This window comes from Thermobia domestica, chromosome 5 (assembly GCF_964235325.1).
Source record: "Thermobia domestica chromosome 5, izTheDome1.hap1.1, whole genome shotgun sequence".
Taxonomy (NCBI): domain Eukaryota; kingdom Metazoa; phylum Arthropoda; class Insecta; order Zygentoma; family Lepismatidae; genus Thermobia; species Thermobia domestica.
Genome location: NC_137458.1, coordinates 299490003 through 299514806, shown reverse-complemented (window position 1 = coordinate 299514806; position 24804 = coordinate 299490003). Strand labels below are relative to the sequence as shown.

The 24804-nt window shown below is 34.9% G+C and overlaps 1 protein-coding gene across 1 annotated transcript in view; it reads left to right on the top strand.

The window, feature by feature from the left end:
- The window catches only part of Cds (CDP-diacylglycerol synthase), a gene marked incomplete in the record, with an annotated part of 193108 nt that overhangs the window by 38841 nt on the left and 129463 nt on the right, over positions 1-24804 (top strand). Inside the window, 1 exon segment of the mRNA XM_081760359.1 lies at positions 9106-9202. Within this exon segment, the coding sequence (XP_081616485.1) occupies positions 9106-9202 (97 nt within the window).

The following is a 24804-nucleotide window of genomic DNA, read 5'->3' as shown; positions in this document are numbered from 1 at the left end:
AAATGCTAGTAGTGAAATTTTTACTGATAATACAACTTCTTCATTTATAGTAAAGTTAGCACAACCTATTCACTTAAGTGAAGGAGAATGGTATGTTGCATTAACACAACTTAATGTTCCTTTTAGTTTTTATAATGTAGGTAAAAATGAAAAAATTGTAATTGAAACCATCGTTAATGATGAACTTGAAATTGTACATGTTGATATTACACCAGGATACTATACTTCTATTACATCCATTTTAGAAATGATTCCTGAAGAATTACGCATGTTAAAATATTATAAAAATAAAAATCAAGTTGGAATTAGACATTCTTTAAAATTAAAAGATTTTTGTGTTATTGGAATGACACGCGGATTGCAACATTTACTGGGATTTATAAATGAAAATACAACAGAGTTTACAGATGCTGTTTTTGTAAAACCAGTTAATGAAGATGTTCCAACCGTAACACGTGCAAAATTTCCATGCAATTTAGAATATAATATACCAAACGTTTTTAATGTTTGTGTTGATATTGTAAAACAACCAGAAAATATTGGACCAGTACTTCGTAAAGTTAGTGCTTATAATATTGAGCACGGAGATGTAAAATGTTTTCTATTTCACACACCACAATATGTTAAAGTTGTAAAATCTTATTTTAACACGATTGAAGTAAACTTAAAAGATGAGCACGGTTTAAAATTGCCATTTCAATTTGGAACTTCAAACTTAACACTTCACTTTAAACGAAAATGATTTCTGAAAGTATTGATGATAGTTTTTACATTACACTTGTATCAAACGCAAGTACTGATGTATATCCTACAAATAGTCCAACACATTTTATTAATCAACTAAAAAATAATATTCAATTATCAGAAACCGATTGGCATGTAGGATTAAGTGAATTACATGTTCCTTTAACATGTTATAATGTTAACGATGGAGAAAATGTTATGTGGTATAAAATAAAAAATGAAGAAGCACAAAAAGGTAAAATTGTAAGTGGATATTATCACTCTGCACATCATATTATTGATGAATTAAATAAAATATCAAAAGATATAAAATTTTCTTTATCAAATATTGTACAAGTAGATTGTAGTGATCGTGTTGAATATGCCTTATTATCAGCAACATTAGCAATGCAATTAGGACTTCGTCAACATAAAGATCTTGTTTTGTATAAACGTGGATTTAAACAACCGTATGTTGATATTGGATATCCTCATCAAATTTTTATTTATACTGATATCATACAATATCAGTTTTTAGGTGATACAAAAGCACCTTTATTACGTATTGCAACAACATCAAATGTAAAATACGGTAAAGTAAAAACATTAACATTTCAAGATATTCATTATCTTCCACTTGCAAAGTTTTCATTTAACAGTATTGAAATACTATTAAAAGACCATGCAGGACGAAATTTGCCATTTCGTTCTGGGACACTAAGTGTTACACTTCATTTTAAGCGCTCTCCTAATAAAAAGTAATTAATTAATGATATTTTAAAAATGAAATTTAGACGACAATACGGACATGGTATCCCATACTTTTCAGGACCTGTATATCAACGGGGACATGGTATAGGTAGTTTTTTCCAAGGATTATTTCGTTTTGCATTACCATTTCTTAAACAGGGTGCAAAAACTTTAGGTCGACAAGCATTACAAACGGGAATACAAGTAGCGGGTGATGTATTAGAAGATAAACCATTTAAAGAATCTGTTCGTGCGCGTGTAAAAGAAGCTGGTGAAACATTAAAGACAAAAGCTGTTAACAAAGTTGGTCAGTTATTAACTGGAAGTGGTAAGAGACGGCCACGCAAGCGTAAAGCTCCTGCAATTGTTCGTTTTGGACCTCCAACTAAACGTAAGCATACAAACAAAAGCAAAAGCAAAAGCAAAAGAAAAGTAAAAAGAAAAATAAGTCGTGTTACAGATATATTTTCATAATGGCACTACTTAATTCAAACAGTGTGGAATGCTGTACTAACGATTTCGATTTATTTAGTACTCCAATGACACAAACCGCAATTGAATCTTGCTTTAATGCTGAATACCGTCCAATTTCAACATTAAGTTCTGATGGACCTATTGAATTTTTTATTCCCGGTGAAACAGGAGAATTTATTCATACTGCATATCTTTATCTTTACGTACGTTGTAAAATTACAAAACCTGATGATACACCATTAGCTGACACTGATGTTGTAGCACCAACAAATAATTTCCTACATTCATTATTTAGTCAAATTGACATTTCATTAAATGATAAATTAATTACTTCTTCATCAGGATTTTATCCTTATCGTGCGTACCTTGAAACATTATTAAATTATTCCCGTGATGCTTCTGATACACATTTGAAATTAGGTATGTGGTATAAAGATACCGCTAAACAATTTGATAGCATTGGTAATGCTAATGTAGGTTTTCAACAACGTGCTAATTATATTAAAAATAGTAAATCGTTTGAAATGTATGGTCGTCTGTATACAGATATTGCTGGATTACCAAGAGCACTTGTAAATAAAGTAGGTCTTCGTATAAAATTACATCGTAGTAAAGATGCTTTTTGTTTATTATCTCCTGCAAATACTTCTTATAAAGTAAAACTTGAAGATGTTACTCTACATATACGTCGCATTGATGTTGCACCTCATTTGGCAATGGAAATCAATACTAATATGAATCATGAAACAGCAAAATATCCCCTTACAAGAGTACAAACAAGATCATATACTATTCCTGCAAACGTTAATTCATACAATCTTGATAATATTTTTCTGGGTAACGTACCTAAAGGTGTTGTTATCGGGTTTGTTTCCAATTCGGCATTTAATGGAAAATCTGAACTAAATCCATTTCATTTTCAACACTTTAACGTTAACAAACTGCAACTACAAGTTGGATCAAAATCTTTTCCTCCCAGTCCCCTCACCCCCGATTTTAAAAACAATTTGTACCTTCTAAGTTACCATTTTCTGTTTTCCGGTACTGGTTTATATTATAAAGATGATGCACATACTATTACTCCTGAAGAATATCCACACGGATATACTCTTTATGCATTTATTCTATCACCTACAGCAACATTAGATGATTGTACTTGGGACCTTGTGCGTGATGCACCTGTAAATATTAAAGTTTCCTTTTCTGAAAATTTAACTGAGCCTATAACATGTATTGTTTACGCCCAGTTTGATTCTTTAATTCAAATTGATAAAGATAGAAATATATATACTGATAATACTTTTTAAAAGTATCATTTTAATAAAAGAAGTATAACTGTTCACTTCTAAGCATATGAATTACATGTGTCCTACTGGTACAAAGTGTGTTAAACATTATATATTGTAATATTTTTGCTTGATTATTCAGAGTTGCAAGGTATCATACTATGAAGTTTGTCAAAAGTATTTTTTATGCGTTAGCACCATTCATCGATATTGGAAAAGTTATAAAAAACTCTGTCATGAATATTTTAAACATATTATTTCGTTTTATGAGAATATTCCATATACTCCACTAGGTCTTCCAACATATACGCGTATAAAGTGATGTAAAGTGATGTGAATTTAAAAAACAAAAGTTATGTACACGGATGATTTAATAAAAGTGTTACTTCGTGATAAAGTTACTTGTGCAAATGTGCATGGCATTTATCCTATTGATAGAATACCAAAAACTGTACAATCACCGGCTGGACTTATTATAAATTTAAGCAATTCATCTTCAGGTGGCACACATTGGGTGTGTGTATTCATTGATGAAAATCAAAGAGGATACTACTTCGATAGCCTAGCATTACCATTTCCAAAAGAAATAAAAACTTTTTTAAATAAAAATTGTAAAATATATTTTACAAATAGTTCCGCATATCAAGATGATAATTCAATCTTGTGTGGACAATTTGTGTTGTACTTTCTGCATCATATTGTACGAAAGAAAAGCTTTAACAAATGTTTAAATTTGTTCAAAAAAAATAATCTTAAACAAAATGATAAAATTGTATTCAATCATGTAAGCAATATAATGAAAAAGAAAAAACAAGTAGATTAGTTTAATAAAATTTTTTATTTACAATTGAAAATCTTGTATTTTTATTTACAAGAACATATCATATCCTTTTTACAACTTTGCAAATGCATTAGTTAATGTTATAGTACGTTGAAACTTCCACCAATAACATAACTGTTGTGCATTACGAAATGCACATCCTGATTTTTTCTCAAGTTTAATATTTTGTTCATGAAAAGCACAATAATCATTAAATACATTTGCATGCATTGTGTTTAATGGTGGACACTGTTTACTTTCCAAATCAATAACATTAGCTAGTGCAAAAATATTTTTAATCCAAAGTGTTTTTTCTGCACCTTTACAATAAAAGGTTGCATCTTGTTTACAAAGTTGATATATAAGGTTACGTATGTGTGATACAGTATAACCGCATTTATCATTCCAAGTTAATCCATGTAAGTTTAATGTTAACCATTCAATTTGTTTTTGACATCCTAATGGAAGTATATTGTATTCTACTGGTGATTTTATTAAACAATGCAAATTTACTGTATCATCACACGCAGTTAAACAAAATTCACGTATAATAAATTCATGATTTGAAATCTTAAAACCTTGTATGTCAATAATGTATTCATTAGCACATGGTGAAATTTTATGTTTACGTTCTAAGAAAAATGGTATAATTTGTCCAACAAATTCAGTGTTCTTTAAACAATCACGCACTTTGCGTATAAAGTTTATACTTGAAATTTCACTATGGTGTTCTTCAAACACTTCATATAAATCAATAACAGTTATGTCGTTCGATAAATATCTTACAGCAAAAGTTCCAATATCATCGTGAAATAAACATTGATGTTCAAGATGCAGCAAGCATTGTTCACAAGAAATATTATTATTAAAACGTAAGTATGCACTTATAGTTTTTAAAACACAAACTTCACTAATATGTTCTTCACTACATGATACACAAAAATTATTTTCGAAATACATTATGTACAGTACGTTTTCTTAACACACTTCACTATACTCGTTCGATCTGTCTTTTTCAAGGAAAATACTTAAAAGTTCTTTGCGTACATTCACATCTACTGATAGTTCACCAAATGTAATATTAAAATAATCTCTTGTTAATGTTGTAATAACTGTATGTGTTTCTGCATAAATATCAAATAATTCCTCCTGTACACGAGGATTCACTAACACAGACCAAACACGAATGTCTAAAACGTCTTCATTACAATAAAAACATTCATGCGACCATTCACATGTATCATGCCAATAGCACGCATAGCATATTAAATAATCATTTGGTTTCCATTTTGCAATGCAGTCTCTTACACAGTTCACATCCACATAGTTAACACCACATTCACAGTTCCAACTTAATTCTGATAAATCAGGTGAACATGGCGGCGTATCCACATTTGATACCACTTCGTCATTTGATTCCGCTTTAAAATGTGAATTATCTTGCGAAAATTCATACACTTCATTATTTATTCCAGCCTCACTATCACTTGTATAAACTTTTATATTGTCGTTTTCATATCTTTCTAATTCATGTTCATCAAATGTACAATCTGGAGAATCTGGATATTCATTCTCAGCGTTTAACTTATGCTTCACATCAACGTCTTCTACAAACTGACGGTTCTCCATCGCTAACAAAACTATACATGTCTATTTTTTAAAACCAATATTTAAATAAAAATTTCAAATGACGTCACGCGCCCGCGCACGCAGGTATTTTCCGTTCGCGCCCCCGCGCCTTCCCGCGCCGCGTCCGCGTTTCCGCCGCCGCCGGGTTAAAAATCTTTTTATAACAATCCGGTATTGTTCAACACCTAAATTATTATTCTTTAACGCATACAGCTGCAAGGTTTCTCTTTACATACACCTGCAAGGTTTCTCTTTTATTATTCTTTATAACAAGCTAGCATTGTTCATTAATTTTCCCAAGGTATCTCTTTTATTATTCTCTTTTGTGTCACTACTATACATACAATAGTACAACAACCATTACCTGTCATCATATGTCATTTAAACAATAGTGTATTTCTATACAACTATACTTTCTACCCATTGTCTGCAGGGCACCCCGCTGGTGCTTCACTATTACAAATACAATAGGTTTCTATTGTGTTTACCGCCCCTTATTTTGGTTACATTCTAGACCAAGTACTACTGTGATTACAAATTGAATTGTAAATAAATAGGTTCTATGTTGTCTGAATTATTTATATTAGTTTACAGGTCACATAACAACTATGTAGACTCCTCTTTTTTCACTGTGCTTATATGATATCAAATAATGTTGGCGAGAGATAGCATCCCTGTCGAACTTCCCTTCCAATTGTACTTTCCTCTCTCAGTTCCTCCCCTATCCTAACACTTACTTGTTGGTTCATAAATAAGTATCTTATGAGTCCTCGATCTTTCCATTCCAATCCACTCTTCCTTAGATCTCCCAGGAACGCTTCCTAATTTATGGGGTCAAAAACTTTTTCTAGATCAATAAATACAACCTGTCCCACTTTCCCTTTTTTAATAAACCTTTCACTGATTACTGTTAATAATCCGATTGCATCTCTTATGTCCTTATCTCTCCTGAACCCGAACTGTTCCTCTTCAACTTTTTCATTTGTTCCTCCATACAACCTTCTGTTTGGTATTCGAAGCAAATTTTTTGCTCCATGCGATATGACACTGATAGTTCTATAATCTTCACATCTCTCTGGGTCTGATTTCCTAGGACACAGTATCATAATCTTCAGGAAGTCTTTTGGGCACTCTCCTGTTTCATATGTTTCATTGCAGAGTCGGAACAGTTCTTTGTTACTGGTGTCTCCCTTATTCTTAATTATTTACCTCGCTTGCCTTTCCATTCCTAATCTCGGATATAGCTTTTTCAAAATCATCTCGAAGAATACTAAACCTCTTATTATCCTCACGCACTTCATTTTCTACTTCAGCATCTAGGCCACACAGTCTATTCCTACTCCCATATAAGTCTTCAGCATATTCTTTCCATCTTTCTAAGACTTCATTTCTCTCGTTGGCAACCTGCCCGTTGTTGCTTTCTACTGCCATCGTAATACTTTGTTGTATATTTCCTCGCTGAATTAAAATCATATAATAAGGTTACCGTTGTAGCTGTCACAAACCATTGCAACTCTAATCATTTGCATATCTGTCTATAATGTGCACGTGAACGAAATTACATAGACATCGGACCATTCCTTGCAAGTGTATAACTTACTCGGTGAATCAGTGGAATGCTAATAATGATGTTTATTCTCTCCTTTCCTATATGTCTACCACATGTCATGAGTTCTTTTCACGTATATTTTTCCGTAGCTATAGACATAGAGTATTATGTAGTAGATATTTACCCTGTTACACACAACCTATATACTATATATATACAGAACCTATATACTGTATATAGGATGTTTGAGATAAAACGTCCAGTGCTTATAAGTCCGAAACGGCTGAGAATAATTAAAAAAAAAAAAAATGAAACAAAAACTTAGACAGGAAAATGTCATAGGACACATCACATAGTGTTGTTGTGGTAACCCCCAGGGCCCACTTTCAAGGGGGCCCAGGGGCCAACTTAAAATTTTCAAGTGGGAACATGTATTGAATCATACCTCATTCGGTGGTCCTTGAAAAACTAAACAATTTTTGTAGAAAACAATTTTCGATTTGGGCCGCCGTTTTCAATATGGCCGCAAAATTTCCTATTTGCAGAAAATCAGGGCTTTGGCTGTTTAGCGCTCCACTTCACTTCTTCATCTATTTCGAAACGTTCACCTTGCATTGTAAACTTTAACAGTGGAAAAAGATTGAAGTAACTCTGCCCTACATAGATGCAATATGTAAATTGGGGCAGCCGTTCTCACCTTTTTATTTGTGTCTTATTTGCATGCTGAGTGGAGGCGGGCGTTATCGTCAAGAAGAGACCAGTTCGCTTATGTCGAATTGCGTTTCCCTGAAGAAGAGTTCAGGTTCGACATAAGTGACCTGGTCTCCTGCCAACTGGTGATAAAGAAGTGAAGCGGATTGTGAGTGCTAAATAGCCAGAGCCCTGATTGTTTGCAAAAGGTTTGAACGGTGACACAAAAGCCTGAATCTCAATGGGAATTGTGTGGAAAGGTGAGGAAGAACCCACCTAGACAAGAATTTACAAATGTACCTTAAATTTTTTACAGCTTAGGGAAACGATTATATTGGATGACCTATGTATATATACAGGGTGTTTCAAAAACACCGATAACGTTTTGAAGGTGATTCCTGACACCAAGATAAGACAGAAAGTATAGGCCAACCTGGGTGCACAAATGCTTCCTTTCGGAGTCATAGGCAGCCAACATAAAAAAAAATAGCTTTAAAGGTCCATAGCTCCAAAACTGTGGGACCTGCCGTAGTCGGATCAAGACTTCACTTAGGAAATAATATGTGCCCTATCCAAAAATCCATGCTTCGGAATCCTAAGGTATTTGAGCAATAATTTTTATAGAGGGAATTTCGCTATGACCATATAGTTTGAAGTACTGACCAACTACTTCTGTTAAAATTATTGCGGAAGTCTTATCTTGGTTCAGGAATCATCTCCCAAACGTTGTCGGTGATGTTTTGAAACAAACAAACAAAAAATAAAATATTACAGACACATGCACTTGTATCGGTCGAGTACATTGTCTCGAAAATTGATCAGAAGGAATCCGGACAAACTTCATATCAGCTTTGATGCACTTTTCTGAAAGTTTTGTTTCGAACATGTGTGCAAAGTCAATTTGTTTCCTCTTGGTTAGTTTTCGAAACATTGTTTGACTCAAAATCTTCACACGTTTTATAGCTTTACAACTGTATCTTTCAGCAAAGTGAAAGACAAAATTTTCTTATTTTCATATGAGAATTATGTACGCAAAATTTGTCATTTTCCTCCCAAATATGTACCATATAGGCCTATATACAAAATGTTGTTCACGTCTTTGTCATGTAAGGTTGTAATAAAATTTGATTGTAGTCCGTATGGAGTAATATGTAATGGTTTGTGTTTGCTTATACTTCTGACAGATGGAGAAACTGGGTGATTCGTGGTATTTTTACATGGTTGATGATCGGTGGATTCTGCTTGATCATCTACGCGGGGCCTCTGGCTTTGATGATTACGGTAAGTACACGTTCGCTCCTTTGTTTTTAAGTGTATTTTACAAGAATATTGGAACTCGTAATAGAATAGGAAATATTGAAATATGCCAAAAGTGTTGAAATACAGAATTATATTTTAAAAGAAGTCTTACGTAGTATTTCAGAAGTAATATCTCACTAAAGAAATAATAAACTCTTCTGACCAGAGTATATACACTTGTTTATTAAAAACTAAATTACAGTGTAACGGTTTCGACAACTTAACGTTGTCTTCATCAGACACTAAGTGAAAGAGATATCTTAGAGTGTAGATATTTATACTTAAAGTGAAAGTCCATGTGTGATTGGGAAGCCACCTGGGTCGTACTTCCCCGGGCGTCATCTTTCGGCCACCTGCCCTGACTTAATTACCCTCCCACCTGTGTTTATCTTTTCCAGACACACCTGTTGTTTATACTTGACCAATTGCCTTAAAACTTTTTCTTAATCTTCCTTTCATGCCTATTAGATATAAATAACAGACTATACTACATACAACTGATTATAAATACAGCAATATAAAAATATATATAGACATAAAAATAAACTATAAAATATAACTAACTAACTCTATGGCCTATGGAACCCGGAGGTTCAGTGCCGCGTTCACAAAAGCTCTCCACTGACTTCTATCCTTAGCTAATTGGATCCAGTTTCTACTTTGTATTCCTATCTCTGCGAGATCCATCTTAATATTATCCTCCCATCTGCGCCTAGGTCTTCCTAATGGTCGTTTTCCTATGGGTCTACCAGTCAAGACTTTGAAAGCGTTTCTACTTTCTTCCATTCTAGCTACATGACCTGCCCATCTAAGCCTCCTAGACTTGACGACCCTAACAATGTTGGGTAAACCGTATAAACTATGTAGTTCCTCGTTATGAAGCTTCCGCCATTCCCCATTCTCGTTCCTCTTGGGTCCGAATATTCTTCTCAGGATCCTGTTCTCAAATACTTTCAGTCTGTGTTCTTCCCTCAGAGTAAGCGACCATGTTTCGCAACCATACAGAACAACAGGCATGATTATCGTTTTATATATTTTAAGCTTCAAATTCCTCGACAGAATTCGCGACGACAAGAGATTTTGAACCGAATAGTAACACGAATTCCCTGCTTTTAGTCGACATTTAATTTCTTCATGAATATGATTTTCGTCTGTTAATATTGATCCTAAATATTTGAAAGTATTCACTTTATCAAAAACTATAAAATATAACAATATATAAAACTCTATATAACTATATACAATATTAAACTATATATAATATTAAATATATGAATATAAATTACATATAAATATTTTCAATCTTGTTTTTTCACTTCAATTTGTTCCAATAATTTATCCCATAGATCATGTATTAAAAGTCCACTTGGCCAGTTCACCTTCTCACCTCTTGTAATATCTCACCTTCAGAAGAAAAATCGTACCTCATGTTTCATTAGCCACCTCAGCAGTTTCAGCCTTTGTACGTTATTGTAACAGATTGATCTATAATAGAAGGCGAATTAGAAATGAAATATTTCAGTTTAACGTCCTACGATTATGTCCGTTATGATAGAAGAATTGCTGGAATTAGAAAGTGGGAGGAAACAGGAGTACTCCGAAAAAAAAACCCACGGACAAGATGTTCACCGCAAACTTACTTGGCCGGGGATTTAACCAGGCTACGCACCAGAGATAAGCGCTCTAGCACTGAGCCACCGTGCTCGCCTGTCTGAAGAATTGGGTGTGAACCCTGTGAGTAATGAGTATCTCAAGAGACTGGGTCTTTGAGAATATTTGATAAGATCTTTGTAAGGAATGATCGTTATTGGTAGATAAATAATTGCCTCTCCAGAAAATATGGCCCTTATGCAGAGTCATTCTGACGCGTGATTAGTACCATACTAAAGAGTTCGAGTAACATTTTCCTGCAGTAGTTAGGGCTTTAGTATGATGCTAATCATACGTCAAAATGACTCTGCATAAGGCCCTATGTGTTTTCATTTCTTAAGCCAAGCTCGATTGTCTTAATTTGTTTGTTTTTAGAGAGAATCTTACTCTAGACTAATTTATTTTAGGGGATTCAGTAATTTTAGACTTCCACTATGTTATGCATAAGTTTGGGATGTGTTATAAAACGGTTTATACCCTCCCTGTGTCCATTTGTCGACAAGTATCAGAGCAAAAACGGTGAGAGAGATCGACAAATGATTTTTAGTGTCGATTCGTTGTTCCAAACATGGTCCTATTTCCTTTCCTAACCCTGTATTCAAGAGGGAAATTGTAAAAATAAACCTTGTTATAACAGATGTGTGACACTTCAGTGGCTATATGCCCTATTGTTCCTGATTGCCACATTATCAACATATTAGAGAATAAGGTTCAGCTTATGCAGTATTATATGTTAGCTTAAGAAATAATGTTACTAAGAAATAGACTTACGTTAAATCCTAAACCTTTATATACAATATTTACAGTGTCATTCAAAAAGAAATGAGGTGCATAAAAGATGATAAAGAAAAAAATAAAAAGTAAATAAATGTTCATATAGCACCTCCCACCTTTTTTGAATTTTGATACCAGATTGCCAATTTGTTTACTGAAAATTCACAGTCTGATATGGAATATTACAAATAGGTATTATTTTACTTTTCCTTATGTAGATTAGACATTAGAACGTTTGTTAGATGAGACAACTAGCTGAAATTCATAAGTAATGTCAGTGAGCTGCTCGACAATTCTTGTCATTACTACAGATCCACTAGTATCTTGCTTTACATTAATACCACAACAGCCTTTCTGTTTTCAGAACAGAAACGATAATAGATAGCGAGAAGTGTTTTGGGGAACACATTTACCGTCTCAAGAATAGGTTTCAGTTACATACTTATCCTCTGTCAAAACCGAATGTTGTATTAATCAGCTTTCATTTCCAGTTTCAGTATTGATCTCCGTAGTAGCGAGACATGCCTTTTTTTTTATTATTATTATTATAGGGAATCAAGGTACCACCTATTCCTTAATTCAAACTGAAATGGTCTAAACATATAATCTCCGGTTTCCACATTGATCCCATAGAAAAGTAGTACGTAATGGAAAGTCTTTCTCATATGTATTCAGTATCGCAAGGGTAGATTTTTTTCCTGTGCTTTTATCTTTCTCATAGAAACTGCAGAGATCAGCTACAAATTCCTATTTCACTTCTCATCATCTTAGAGCAAGGACGGTAATAAGTAGCGAAATTTCGGTTTCGTATAGATTCACTGTCTTAAGAGGCCTAATCACTGCGAAATTAAAATACCGCTAATTTTACGCTAATTATGTTATATCTTCAAATAGATAAAAGATAATCGAAAGGTGGAAAAAGAGCGCCCTAGATAATATTATTTCGCATGAGGTACCGTTATGGCGAGTCTCAGCTTTCCGTTTGCAGCCATTTAGAAACGCGAAAATAAATAGCTGGAAATGGAAAGCAGATAAGTGAGTCATGATAACGGTATCTCATGTAAAATAATATTGTCTAGGGCGCTCTTGTTCCACATTTCGATTATCTATCTGTTATCTGTTTGAAGATATAACATAATTAGTGTAAAATTAGCGATATCGCCAAGTTGTCTCTTTATTGAAACGAGAAGTGATACACTGGCCTCTTCCGGTTTCTATATTGAATCTGCATCGTTTGGAAGTTACTTAGTTTCATATTGTCAAAGACATTTTTTTAAAATCACTAGCAGAATGGCCGTTCTACGCACGGGTTGAATACTTTTCATTTTGCATATAAATGGCACCAAAACTGTCATCAATCAACTTAGGGACCCCAAATACTATGAATTCGACATTAATATAAGCCATTTTCAATTATTTTTACGTGTTATTATCCACCCTTAGGAGTACTAATGGGGGCTGAATTTCGATTTAAACGGCATCGGAAATGTCACTGTTCATCTCAGCGACCCCGAAAACAGTGGATTTGATACTAATACCGGTAATTTTCTATCATTCTTAAATATCTCCCCCTCCCGTAAATTGCACCGTCAGAGTGAAATGATAAAAAAAATTTCCAGTCCCGAACCTGATCTATCTGGTAAATTTGATCGAGATCACTCTCGTGATTGAAGAGTTACGAAGATTTATTTATTTTTATGTATCTCCCCTTCCTCTACGTTGTATCGTCAAAGTGAAATAATAACATCACTCCCAGGCCCGAAACTCATCTGTGTTAAAAATTTGATCGAGATCGGTCGGATATTTCACGAGTTATTTAGTTACAAACATAGTCACTTGCATTTTTTATATGTAGATTCTGTTTGTGAGAATTATGTTAATTTTGCTAGGGTGGAAGTGGGATGGCTAGGATTGTGAGTTTTAAGAAATATGAATACTAAATATGATTTAGAATAATAAGATGACTGTAGTTAGTTTAGTTCTGTCCATCTTACAAACTATTATTTATTATTATTATTATACACTAAGTCTGCTGTTTAAATGATAATTTAATAAAATTCCTACCACTGTGCGTTCACAGTTCATTGAACATTAGAAATTTTGAAGATAGAATCAAATTAATCAGAATTGGTTTCCAATTTCGATGTAAAGAAAAATTATTTTTTGTAATTATTTCTCTCAGTGCATGTTATATAGAATTGTGATATAGTTTAAATCTTTCCGAGCATCAAGTGTGTTAAGAGGCTGTTTCTCCCCCTTCTCTTCCTTTATGAAATGGTCTGGCGTTGCCTTATAAGCAGATAAAAGTGTTTCAATTTTAATGTCATTACAGAAAATGTGTTACAATATGCTTTGGGTAGACTGAGTCGGTTGAACTTCGAATGTTAATGCGGGTATCCCAATTGAGTGAGACAATGCATGTTAAAGGGTAATATCTGAACAGTTGTCGAAGATGCTTGTAACAGGATATACAAGAAACAAACCATGCATGCATGAGTGCTCCTGGAAATTCCGTGTTATATAATAATTTATGACTAAGAATGTGATTACTCTTTCTACGACAGCAATGTCTCGGTACAAAAGTTCAATGGATTGTTGACAGCTTGCTTCAGTTGGAATGCTTATATCCGGACTTCGATGTCGGTTCATATGCGGATAAGTAATAACCAACAGGTTCTGTTATCTTAAAAGTTTTATCATCGCCGTCGAGAGCAACGATTCTCTGCATATGAATTGCGACCTCGTGGAGTCTGAGGACGTATATAGTAAATCACAAAGTTCTTATCTGAAATTAATCTCATATTCAGCTTAACGATATTTATGAGTGCAATTAAGAAATTTTTAGTAAGCTTAGCTATATGTATGAGTACAGTTAAGAAATTTTTAGTAAGCTTAGCGACATGCATGAGTACAGTTAAGAAATTTTTAGTAAACTTAGCTATATGTATGAGTACGGTTAAGAAATTTTTAGTAAGTTTAGCGATATGTATGGGTACTGTGGTACAGTTAATATATGTTAACATTCCACACGTATAGTTTCCGACTGAAGAACTCAGATGATTAGTGAAAGTGAATTATTATAAAAGAAATAGTGGAATTATAATGTGAGAGGAAATGAGAGAACATCTTGAAAACTCAAGGTCACGATCAGGGGCGGATCCAGAATATGATCAGGGGGGGCTAAACCAAATTTTGCCGTTTTATCCAGTGTAAAGCAGGATTGAAGCCCATTTTATCCAGTGTATACCTGAGCCCCTATAGCCCCCCGCTTGGATCCGCCACTGGTCACGATATTGTCCAGCACAAACTCATATGGCCTGGGATTGAACCATGGACCTTTTGCATCAGAGATGAGTGCTCTACCACCGAGCCGTCGTAACGCCGACACACTTTCAGGTCTACAACTTAATTGAGCACAACATTAATCCATTTATTCAAACAGAAATCATCAACGATCACTCTGACCCAGTGAGTGTACGATCCTTTCAATTTTAGTATCTAATTAATTATACAAGAATTTAATGTCTGGAGTAAGTTTTTTGTTTTCAATATTTTTAGTGGTTCTCGTTAAGTTTAATATTTCTGAGCTCAAAAGATTTTTACGTAATAAATTCTTATCAAAACTTTTTGATTTTAAGACGTAGATAAAAAAATTGAAAATATTAAGAAATGCTGGCTCAAAACTTGGATCTCTGTTGTTCCTCTACCAAGAAACAGTGGCACTAAAATAATGTCAGTTTTAACCTTTTTTTTCTTTTAGGACACACATTTCAATCAAAATATGTAATAATAAATGCCCAAATCAATCCGAGTGCCATTTTCCAAAATTTACTTTAAGTGCTTCAATCATTTTCTTACTTTCGCCATTTTATGAATACAAAATTAAAAATTAGAACATTATAGAAGTTGCACCCACTTTCCTCCTCAGAAATGTAATTTTCGAAAACTTGAAACACATGTTCAATTACTTTTAAGTAAGCAATTTTATCTGCCTAAACCTGAAATTAGTAGCGTGTCTGAGATTAGTAGCGTTTGCTGAACTTCATCTGTGGAGGTGGGGGTTCGGTTCCCAAGGCCATATCATTTCAGTAGTTTGTAATTTGTATACAGTACCTTAATATACTAAATGCTTATTTTCGTTGTATAATAACTTACCCAAGAGCGGTTAAAACCCGGACTTTCCAGTTGCGTGTCCCACTGCTTGATATACTGTATTAGAATCATGCTTGTGTACCTTATATGGTTGTAATGCTAGTACGTACAGGATTCGTTACTTTTCACGATAACTTCAACGGGAACGATTTTTTAAATCACGGTTAAAACGATTATCACAGCTTATCTCGTTAATGGAGTCAATCCATTAACATCTTCACGGGTAACGGTGGCTATCCATGTTCCGTTTAAAATCTTTAGCATTCCCTAGCATATATGCAACCTGCACAGTAACAATGAAATGCTGGTTGCTATGTTTAAAGGATATACAGTTTTTCCTCCTATAATTATTTAGATCAAGTTCGTTAATGGAATCACTCCGTTAACATTTTCAAGGGTAACGTGATTATGCAACCCGCAGAATATTTCAGATTTACGAGTTGCATAAACGTGTAGGCGAAATTATTTAATCTTAATCCCTATTGTAAACACAACTCCATTCATACATAAATGTGCGTTTCGCATGATTCTCTTCAATCTCTTTCTCTCTCTCTCTCTCTCTCTCTCTCTCTCTCATATATATATATATATATATATATATATATATATATATATATATATATATATATATATATATATATATATATATATAGGAGGGTCAATACGAAAGCTTTGAGATGTGAAATAACTTACATACTTAACATCAATTTAACACTTACATTTTCTCAAAGTATTCACCATTACACTGTACACACTTTTGCATCCTCGAAAACCACTTTTGGAAGCAGTGTTGCCAGTCTTTTTCTTCAAGTGTTGAAAGTTCATTCTCGTAAGCCACTACAGCTTCTTCAGGGCTGCAAAATCTCTTCCCACGCATGCGATCTTTGATCCTGGGGAACAGAAAAAATCACACGGGGCCAGGTCAGGGCTCTACGGCGGATGAGTCATAAGTTTGACCTCCGTAGATTCTAAAAACTGAATTGTGATGTTGGCCGTGTGTGCGAACGCGTTGTCATGATGAAGCAGGATCCCACGCAATCCAGTTCTTGGACGCCGTTCCCGAAGCTTCTGGAACACTTGTTAGACAAACAGTGGTGTACCATTGAGCAGTAACAATCCTTTGTTCTTCAAGTGGAACAGTTGCAACATAGCCAGATTTGGACAAGAAAGTTGCGACCATCTTCTTCCCCACACTTCGCGGTCGCTTCACTTTCCTGGGTGGATTTTCGTCTGGAAAGATCCAAACTGTAGACTGGCGTTTATTTTCAGGGTCAAATCGATAGATCCAAGTCTCATCACCAGTAACAATGTCAAAGACGTGTCGAGAATTGCCTACATCAAATCTTGCAAGCATTTCTTCACACCATTCCACACGCATGCGCTTCTGCTGTTCTGTCAAAGTGTGAGGCACCTAACGAGATGAAACCATCCTGAGCCGAAGATGATCATGAAAAATTTTTGTTACCGCTGGTGATCCAATGTTCACTGTAGATTCAATGTCCTTGAAAGTGTTTCGAGGATTTTCTCGAATCATTTGTTCCACAGCGGCAATGTTTTTATCTGACACAGTTGTTGCCGGACGTCCAGCTCTCTCTTCATCTTTAAGCGATGTCTGGCATCTTCTGAATTCACCAAACTACCGAAAAATTGTAGCACGAGAAGGAGCAAGGTCCCCAAATGCCCCCTGCAAACGGTTAAGGCTTTGTGTCTCGTTCAAACCACTTTTGAAATCGTAAAGGATCATTGCCCGAAAATGTTCCCTTTCGAGCTCCATTCTAGACAGCCGAATACTACTCACATCAACAAACAAGTGAAGGCGATACGGCCACGCCAATAAGCGAGGCGAGTTGAAACTTGCTTCGCTTCTCTGCTCTGGATACCACTAGCGAAGGCAATTGTTGGAATTCAAATACTGTGCCACAACAATGCGTATCTCAAAACTTTCGTAGTGACCATATATATATATATATATATATATATATATATGGTGGCCATACAAACATTCTGATTCTGTATATGGATTCCTTAATATAGACAGAACAATCAGTTCCGTTCAGATTTTTCTTTTTATTTGCTTGGAATTTCTCAATTTAAATATGGCAAGTCAGATATTCTGTATCTGTTCGACAATAAATCAATGCAAAGACATATCTCTTCGAATCAGTAGGATCATTTCCAATTTTGCTTTGGAAGGGAGGAGGGGAAGACTCACTACCGACATAAATAGTTTCAGTTTCATTCGTAATTGGTTAAAATGTGTCGTTCTCGAGGGCAATTGACCCCGTGACCCCCGTGCTTCAAAGTAGCATGCAATGTGCCAGTGTGTATGCTTCAGAGACCCAGGCAGCTCTACCATGTGTGTATGAGGCGGCAATTTTCGAGAGGCACCACAATCTGTCATAACTATATTATTTAAAATAAAGACTTCTTGTTGGAGCTTCATAATGATGATAGTTAAATTTACTAACAAGTAAGCTGACCTATTTGAATACTACATTCATAAATCATGTTTAGGTCACATTAGTTTAAAGTCACATGGACACTGGTAAAGCAAATGGTCAAACAGATCCCAGCATGAATTGCTTGGTTGTTGTCAAATACAAGAACTCAATTGTCGAACAGTAGCGAACACCTGTTCCATTTAGTTAGTTATCAGAGTTTGGTTTGAAAACTAGTCTTTGTCACAAACAAGTTCCTAATCATTGAAGATAGAAACAAGTTTTTTTTTTTAATTTTTTAACAGATAAAGAAGGAAAATCAAGAAATAAAGATAGAAGAGCTAGTTGCACTGAAGTTGCAAACTCATATATTGAAATTGAAGCTCGATGTTGAATTCTATATATAATATATTATATATATATATATATATATATATATATATATATATAAAAGGTTACCATCTTTCCTCTGCAAGTGTGTTTGCTTTATCTTTCACTAACATAATAGATTATTATTTAAAGAAGAAAACAGACATGAGATTGTATTTATAGTGTTTAGGCCTTTCTGAGTGCGAATGTCCCTTTCCCTCCCCTTCATTATTCATGATGAGATAACATACTTAAAATCATGGCTTTTAAGATTTGTTCTATCTGGAGGAAGAGGGCAGCAAATTGCTAATGGTTGGCCCTGCTAAGACCATTTCTGTCTTCTATTATGTTCCCATAACACTGCAGAGGACGAAATGTCGACAGCTGAAACAATCATTTAAATAATGTGTCTTTTAAATTACTGTCTTGATTATAGAATTTGTAGTGATCAGTAATGGTGAATGTGAATACTGTTTCGATGACAGTCGTGAAATATATGCTTTTATTCCGTGTTCAAATTACATGCTTCATCCCAGTGAATTATTCAGTATCCTGGCGTGTTGTGTAAGCTACAGAAGTTCTACTACTGCTCGGTAAATAACGTAAGGTTGCCATGCATTTTCATGGTTTCAATCAATATCCTTAGAGATCCAAATAAAAAGAGAGAGACAGACAGAGACAGAGAGAAAAGAAGACTGAAATAATACTAGCTATTAGGTGTGGGTTTGTTGGAGGGACACTGGCAATTAGACGAGATAATGGGTAGGACGCTAATTGATGATCTAAACCCTATATTATGATCATTTTTTTTCTTAACGGCCTGATATTTGTAATAGATTTTATTTTCCGTAGTAATGGGTAGTCACATCAGCTTCCAAATCTATGATTATTGTTGTATAAATTGAAATTTTTAATGGTAGGGTAGGGTTGGTAATTTATTTTAAAATAAGGTAGACTTCATTACAATCTTACAGCTATTATGAATATTTTTTTTTTTTTTTAAAGTGTTTGGATTTAATACATTTCATTACACAAAACAGTTATAAAATAATTCCCGAGTTTTCAGAGAGTGCAAGGTAATTTGATGTTTTCGGAAAATTTTCTGTGTACGAGAAATGAAGAAGTTTCAAAAATTCAGATTTTACGTGCATTTCGTCAATCATTTGCTTCATCATTCAAGAGCAAAATCTGGTTGCTTTTGAAGCTGTTCGTACTTTATGAAGCTGTTGGTTGCTCTTCCCATCTTCATATCAGACTGGGCCTAATTAAACAATTTGTAAAGGAATGGATCCAACAGGGAGATAATTTTCGTATCTTCCTGACAAATTTCATCGTCTATCAAATTATAAATCAAAGATGGTTATGTGCGAGTTTTCGAATTTGACAACTTCAATACAGGATCGCAGTTTTGAAGCATCCCTAACAGACAAAGGAATCTAGCATGGATATGTTTTAACAAAGTAACACAAAACTTCCATGGAAGTTGAAAAGACTTCAAATACAAGGAATTTGTGAATCAAATGATCACAACTTATAATGCAACATGTCCTTGAAAGTACATTTCTTGGATTCATATCTAGATTTCTTTCCAGAAAATTGCAGTGATTTTGTCGGACGATCGTAAGAAAAGATTTTATGAAAAGACAGCTACCATAGGGAAACGATATGAAGTGAAATGAACTCCTACTATGTTAGCTGACTATTGCTGGATTTTTTAAAAAATAAAAAGGACTCTCAGTACGGAAAAGAGATAAGACATAATTTTGCGGTGAGAAGGAATACTGCGTGATATATTACCTTCTGATAATGTTTAAGGCTTTTTGCTTGAATTTCAATCAGTATGCTTATCACTATATGAACATCATGTTTAGAATTATATCAAAACGTTAAAATAAACCTATAACCTGATTACACCTAAACTGTTCTGTGTGCAAAATCATTAGAAACATATACTAGAGGCAGTCAAAAATTTCCCGATTTTTTTTTTTTTTTGTAACTATTTATTATCACGATATAGATACATATTCACTTAATCGCTTTCAAAGTAGGCCCCTTGAGAACACACTTACTTGTTCCACCGCTTCTGCCATTGCTGGAAACACCACTGAAAGTCATATTTTGGTATGTTTCGAAGTTCAACCGTCACGTTTGCTTGGTTATCTTCTACGCTGGAAAAACGGTTACATTTGAGGCTCTTTTTGATCTTGGGGGAAAAGCAGAAATCTGGTGGCGCTAAATCTGGTGAGTAAGATGGTAGATGAGGGGTGTAATGCTATACTATTTGGTGTACGCATTACAATCCTGCACCTACATAAATGTGTTAATGTATTGCTCATTGTTCGTTAAAGCTATTATATTTGTTATTAGTTCTTTAAGATGACGTTATTCTTAATCTACACCAGGAGACTGTGTAAATATAATTTGGAATTTGGTCCGAATCTCTTGAAACTAAATAAGAAAAGAAGAAAACTACACTGATACAACACAATAGGCAGGATTTTCTGAAGTTTTGAAAGTTAATCTTCTAAATAACATGAACCTGTAAGTAATACATTTAGGTGCTCTGCCCTTTTTCTTCGAAACTCTAGGGACAAATATTAAATTCAAAATTCATGTAAATGTAATCGCTTTAATACTACGTTCAAAATCTATAGTATAAAATTCAATTTTCTGAACTGTTCACTCCTGCAACCAAGCAAATAACGATCAAAGGTTTAGTTGTCATACAGGTTGCATCATTTAATACATCTGTAGAAATACGTATATTAAGGAGTGTAAGATTGAACAAATAATGAATAAAAAACGAATAGCATCATGCGCCGTTTATTAACATTATGATATATAGTTATTATACACAAGCTTTGCACTAAAATACCAGGATACCGGTTGCTAACATCTCATGCCTGAAAGAAAGAACGTTTATGATTTTGTAACATAGGTAATAATAATCGCAGTACTACAATGATTATTATGAATATAAAATGATTTAAGAATATTTATGATAAACATAAGCTATTATTATAAATGAAATATAAATATGAGTGATGGATGAATTAGAATTAGTGAATTATTAACATAAGAATGTTTATTAAAAGAATTTTACGATCTTTCCGAAGGCGATTTAGCTTACCTGTGTCTATTCATGTATCACATATCAAGGTTCGAAGACAATTCATTCAACTAAATGTCCATGGTATTCTACTCATGAAGAAAGCGTATATTGATTACTGGTGCAAGACAACTTTTATTGTCCAGTCTTATTAATTCTACAGACAACCTAACTAAACTAAATCTAACCCAGGGTTTATTCTTTTTTCATTACTGCTCATTTGTTAATAAATATTGTATATAATTACCTTTTCATTGTATATTATCTTTGTATGATTATTGATGTATCATAATTTTGTTTAATAGAATCCTACTATCTCAGGAATTAATTTATTCGTATTGGAATAATATTACTCAGAAAATTATTTGTTAAATTGAACATAGAAATAAAACATAACTGATTATATACTCCTTGCTGCTGGTGGTTAACTTCTCGCATCAATATATACAGGGTCTGTCCTTCATGAAACCAGACTAGCTCTAATGTGGCGCCCTCTCGCGTCGCGCAGTGAAACTAACTGCCGGAAGAGGTAGTGAAAGGCCGTAGCAACACCACGCACAAGTGTTTAGTCTGCTGCGAGCAGTGGTTCGGTGTGAATCGAGTGTTGAGTGAGACGATGTGCGAGTGCCTTGGAACAAAGCGAAATGCCGCGGTTGCTTGAGCAGCGTTACGACATTAAATTTTGTGTTCGGCTAGGGAAATCGGGAACGGAGACACTAGAAAATTTGAAGACAGCGTATGGTGATGAGTGTATGACAAGATCTCAGATTTTTGTTTGGCATAAGGCCTTCAAGGAGGGCAGAGAGAGCGTCAAGGACGAAGAAAAAGGTCATCCGCCAACCACAACAAAAACGGAACTAAATGTTGAATGGGTAAGGACTCTTTTAAACACCGATCGACGTTTAAGTGTCCGAATGATTGCCGATGAGCTCAACTTGGCAAAAACGCAAGTGCACGGAAATTGTCAAGGACAATCTTGGAATGCAAAAAAATTGTGCCAAATTGGTGCCCAAAGTCGTCACCAACGTCAACAGGGACTTGAGAGTGACGATTACGAAAGACCTTCTCAACCGTTTGGAAGATGACCCAAATTTTCTTCAAAATGTCATCACCGGGGACGAAATTTGGGTCTTCGAGTACGACCCGGAGAGCAAATGGCAGAGCGCGGAGTGGCACACGCTGCTGTCTCCTCGTCCAAAAAACGCGCGGATGAGCAAGTCAAAAGTCAAACCGATGCTCATCGTTTTCCACGACGCTCAAGGCGTCATCCACAAGGAATTCGTCTCACAAGGAGTGACGGTGAACTCAACTTTCTACGTCCAGGTTCTGAAAGATTCCGCAGACGGGTCAACCGCGTTCGAAGAGACATCGCCAACAACTGGACCCTGCACCACGACAACGCGCCCAGTCACGCGGCAAGGATTGTGCAGGAGGTTTTGGACAAGAAAAATTTTCTACGCTTCCACAACCGCCCTACAGCCCTGATTTGTCCTCGTGTGACTTTTTCCTCTTCCCCCGGCTAAAACAAGACCTCAAAGGACGCCGATTCGAGTCTATCGAAGATGTTCAAGCGTCTGTTACAAGGACCCTGAACAGCATTTCACAAGAGGAGTTCCAGGGAGCTTATCTACAGTGGCAGAATCGCTGGAAGCTCTGTGTAGATGCCGGTGGATGTTATTTTGAAGATTATTAGTTGTAATTTATGTTACTTTCAATACATCCAGTTCTACAGCCCTAGTCTGGTTTCATTCAGGACAGACCCTGTATATCTAAAGTTAAACGTAATCTCCATCTATTACGTCACGGTAATACTCAGTTAACCGACTGGGCGTTGTGATTATGTGGTTTCCATCATGCCAGCCTACTATTCAACGGACTTGGAATGCGTTATCTGTTTTGAGGACATATCTCAATGGCGACCATGTCTCCCGTCGAGGGACTGTACCAAAAATAAATTTATTGCGCAGTAAGAAAAGATAAAGAAACCCGTAAGCACGGGCAATTACAGGGGAATGTTCGTTTCTGTGAGTCGTTTTTCCATCGTGGAAGACATCTGATCCAACGCGATGGCTGAACTTCGGAACATACCAAAACAGGATTTTCAGTGGTGTTTCCAGCAGTGGCAAGAGCGGTGAAACTAGTGTGTGTTTTTTCAAAGAGCTTATTTTGAAGGCGATAAGGGAATGTGTACCTATATTGTAGTAATAAATACCTACAAAGAAATTTCGGGAACTTTTGATTGTCCCTCATATTTGAATTCAGCGCTCAAATTTCTGTAAGAATTACATTTTTCTCCAGCATTTTGTCAAACGGTATTATCGTAATTTATTGTTCATTGGATCCTTTAGTCTAAGGGGCAGAGTTGTAGAACGTAGAAATTAAAATAATAATAATAATAAGTAACAACTAGCCACTAAATTAGTTGGTTAGTCTAACACCCTGAGAAAGTGTAACATTAAATATAAAACACAGCAAGTTTCTAAGAGAAATTTTTCCCGAAGTTTAAATCTTTCTGTAGTTCGTGTCAAAGTGAAATCGATAGCTTTCTTTTCTTCGACGTAAAAAATAAAATAAAATAAAGTAAAACGCTTCTCAAGAATCCTCTTCTTCAACCTACAAACGAAAATCCTTTTATCGATTTTTCTGACAATGTAAGGAAGCCTCTTAAGCTGTAACAAAGAAGTTAATTCGGTTCGAAGAAAATGGATCAATTGACCTACAGCAAATTTTACACACTGGTTTGTTTTAACTTAAAAGCTGAGGAGGTGGGGGTGACTTTGAGATAGGCGGGAGCTTATGAGTTTCATGTGCATGCAGTAATCTCTCTGTAATCCGAGTTGAATGGCACCAAAGCTACCTCGGAGTTTCAGATATACGTATATTTCAGATTTTGTACGAGAATCATTTTATATGTCCGTGACTTTGAAATTAAAGAATTGTGTTTCGTACTGAAAATCAATTTATGTTTCGACATACACTTTGTCCAACATTTTTACGCTTCCAAAAAGTACGTTTTGTGAAATTCTGTAAATAGGCTTCTGTGTTAGGCATGAACTGCTTCCTTATCAGGGGTCAGGTTTCAAAAAGCAAAT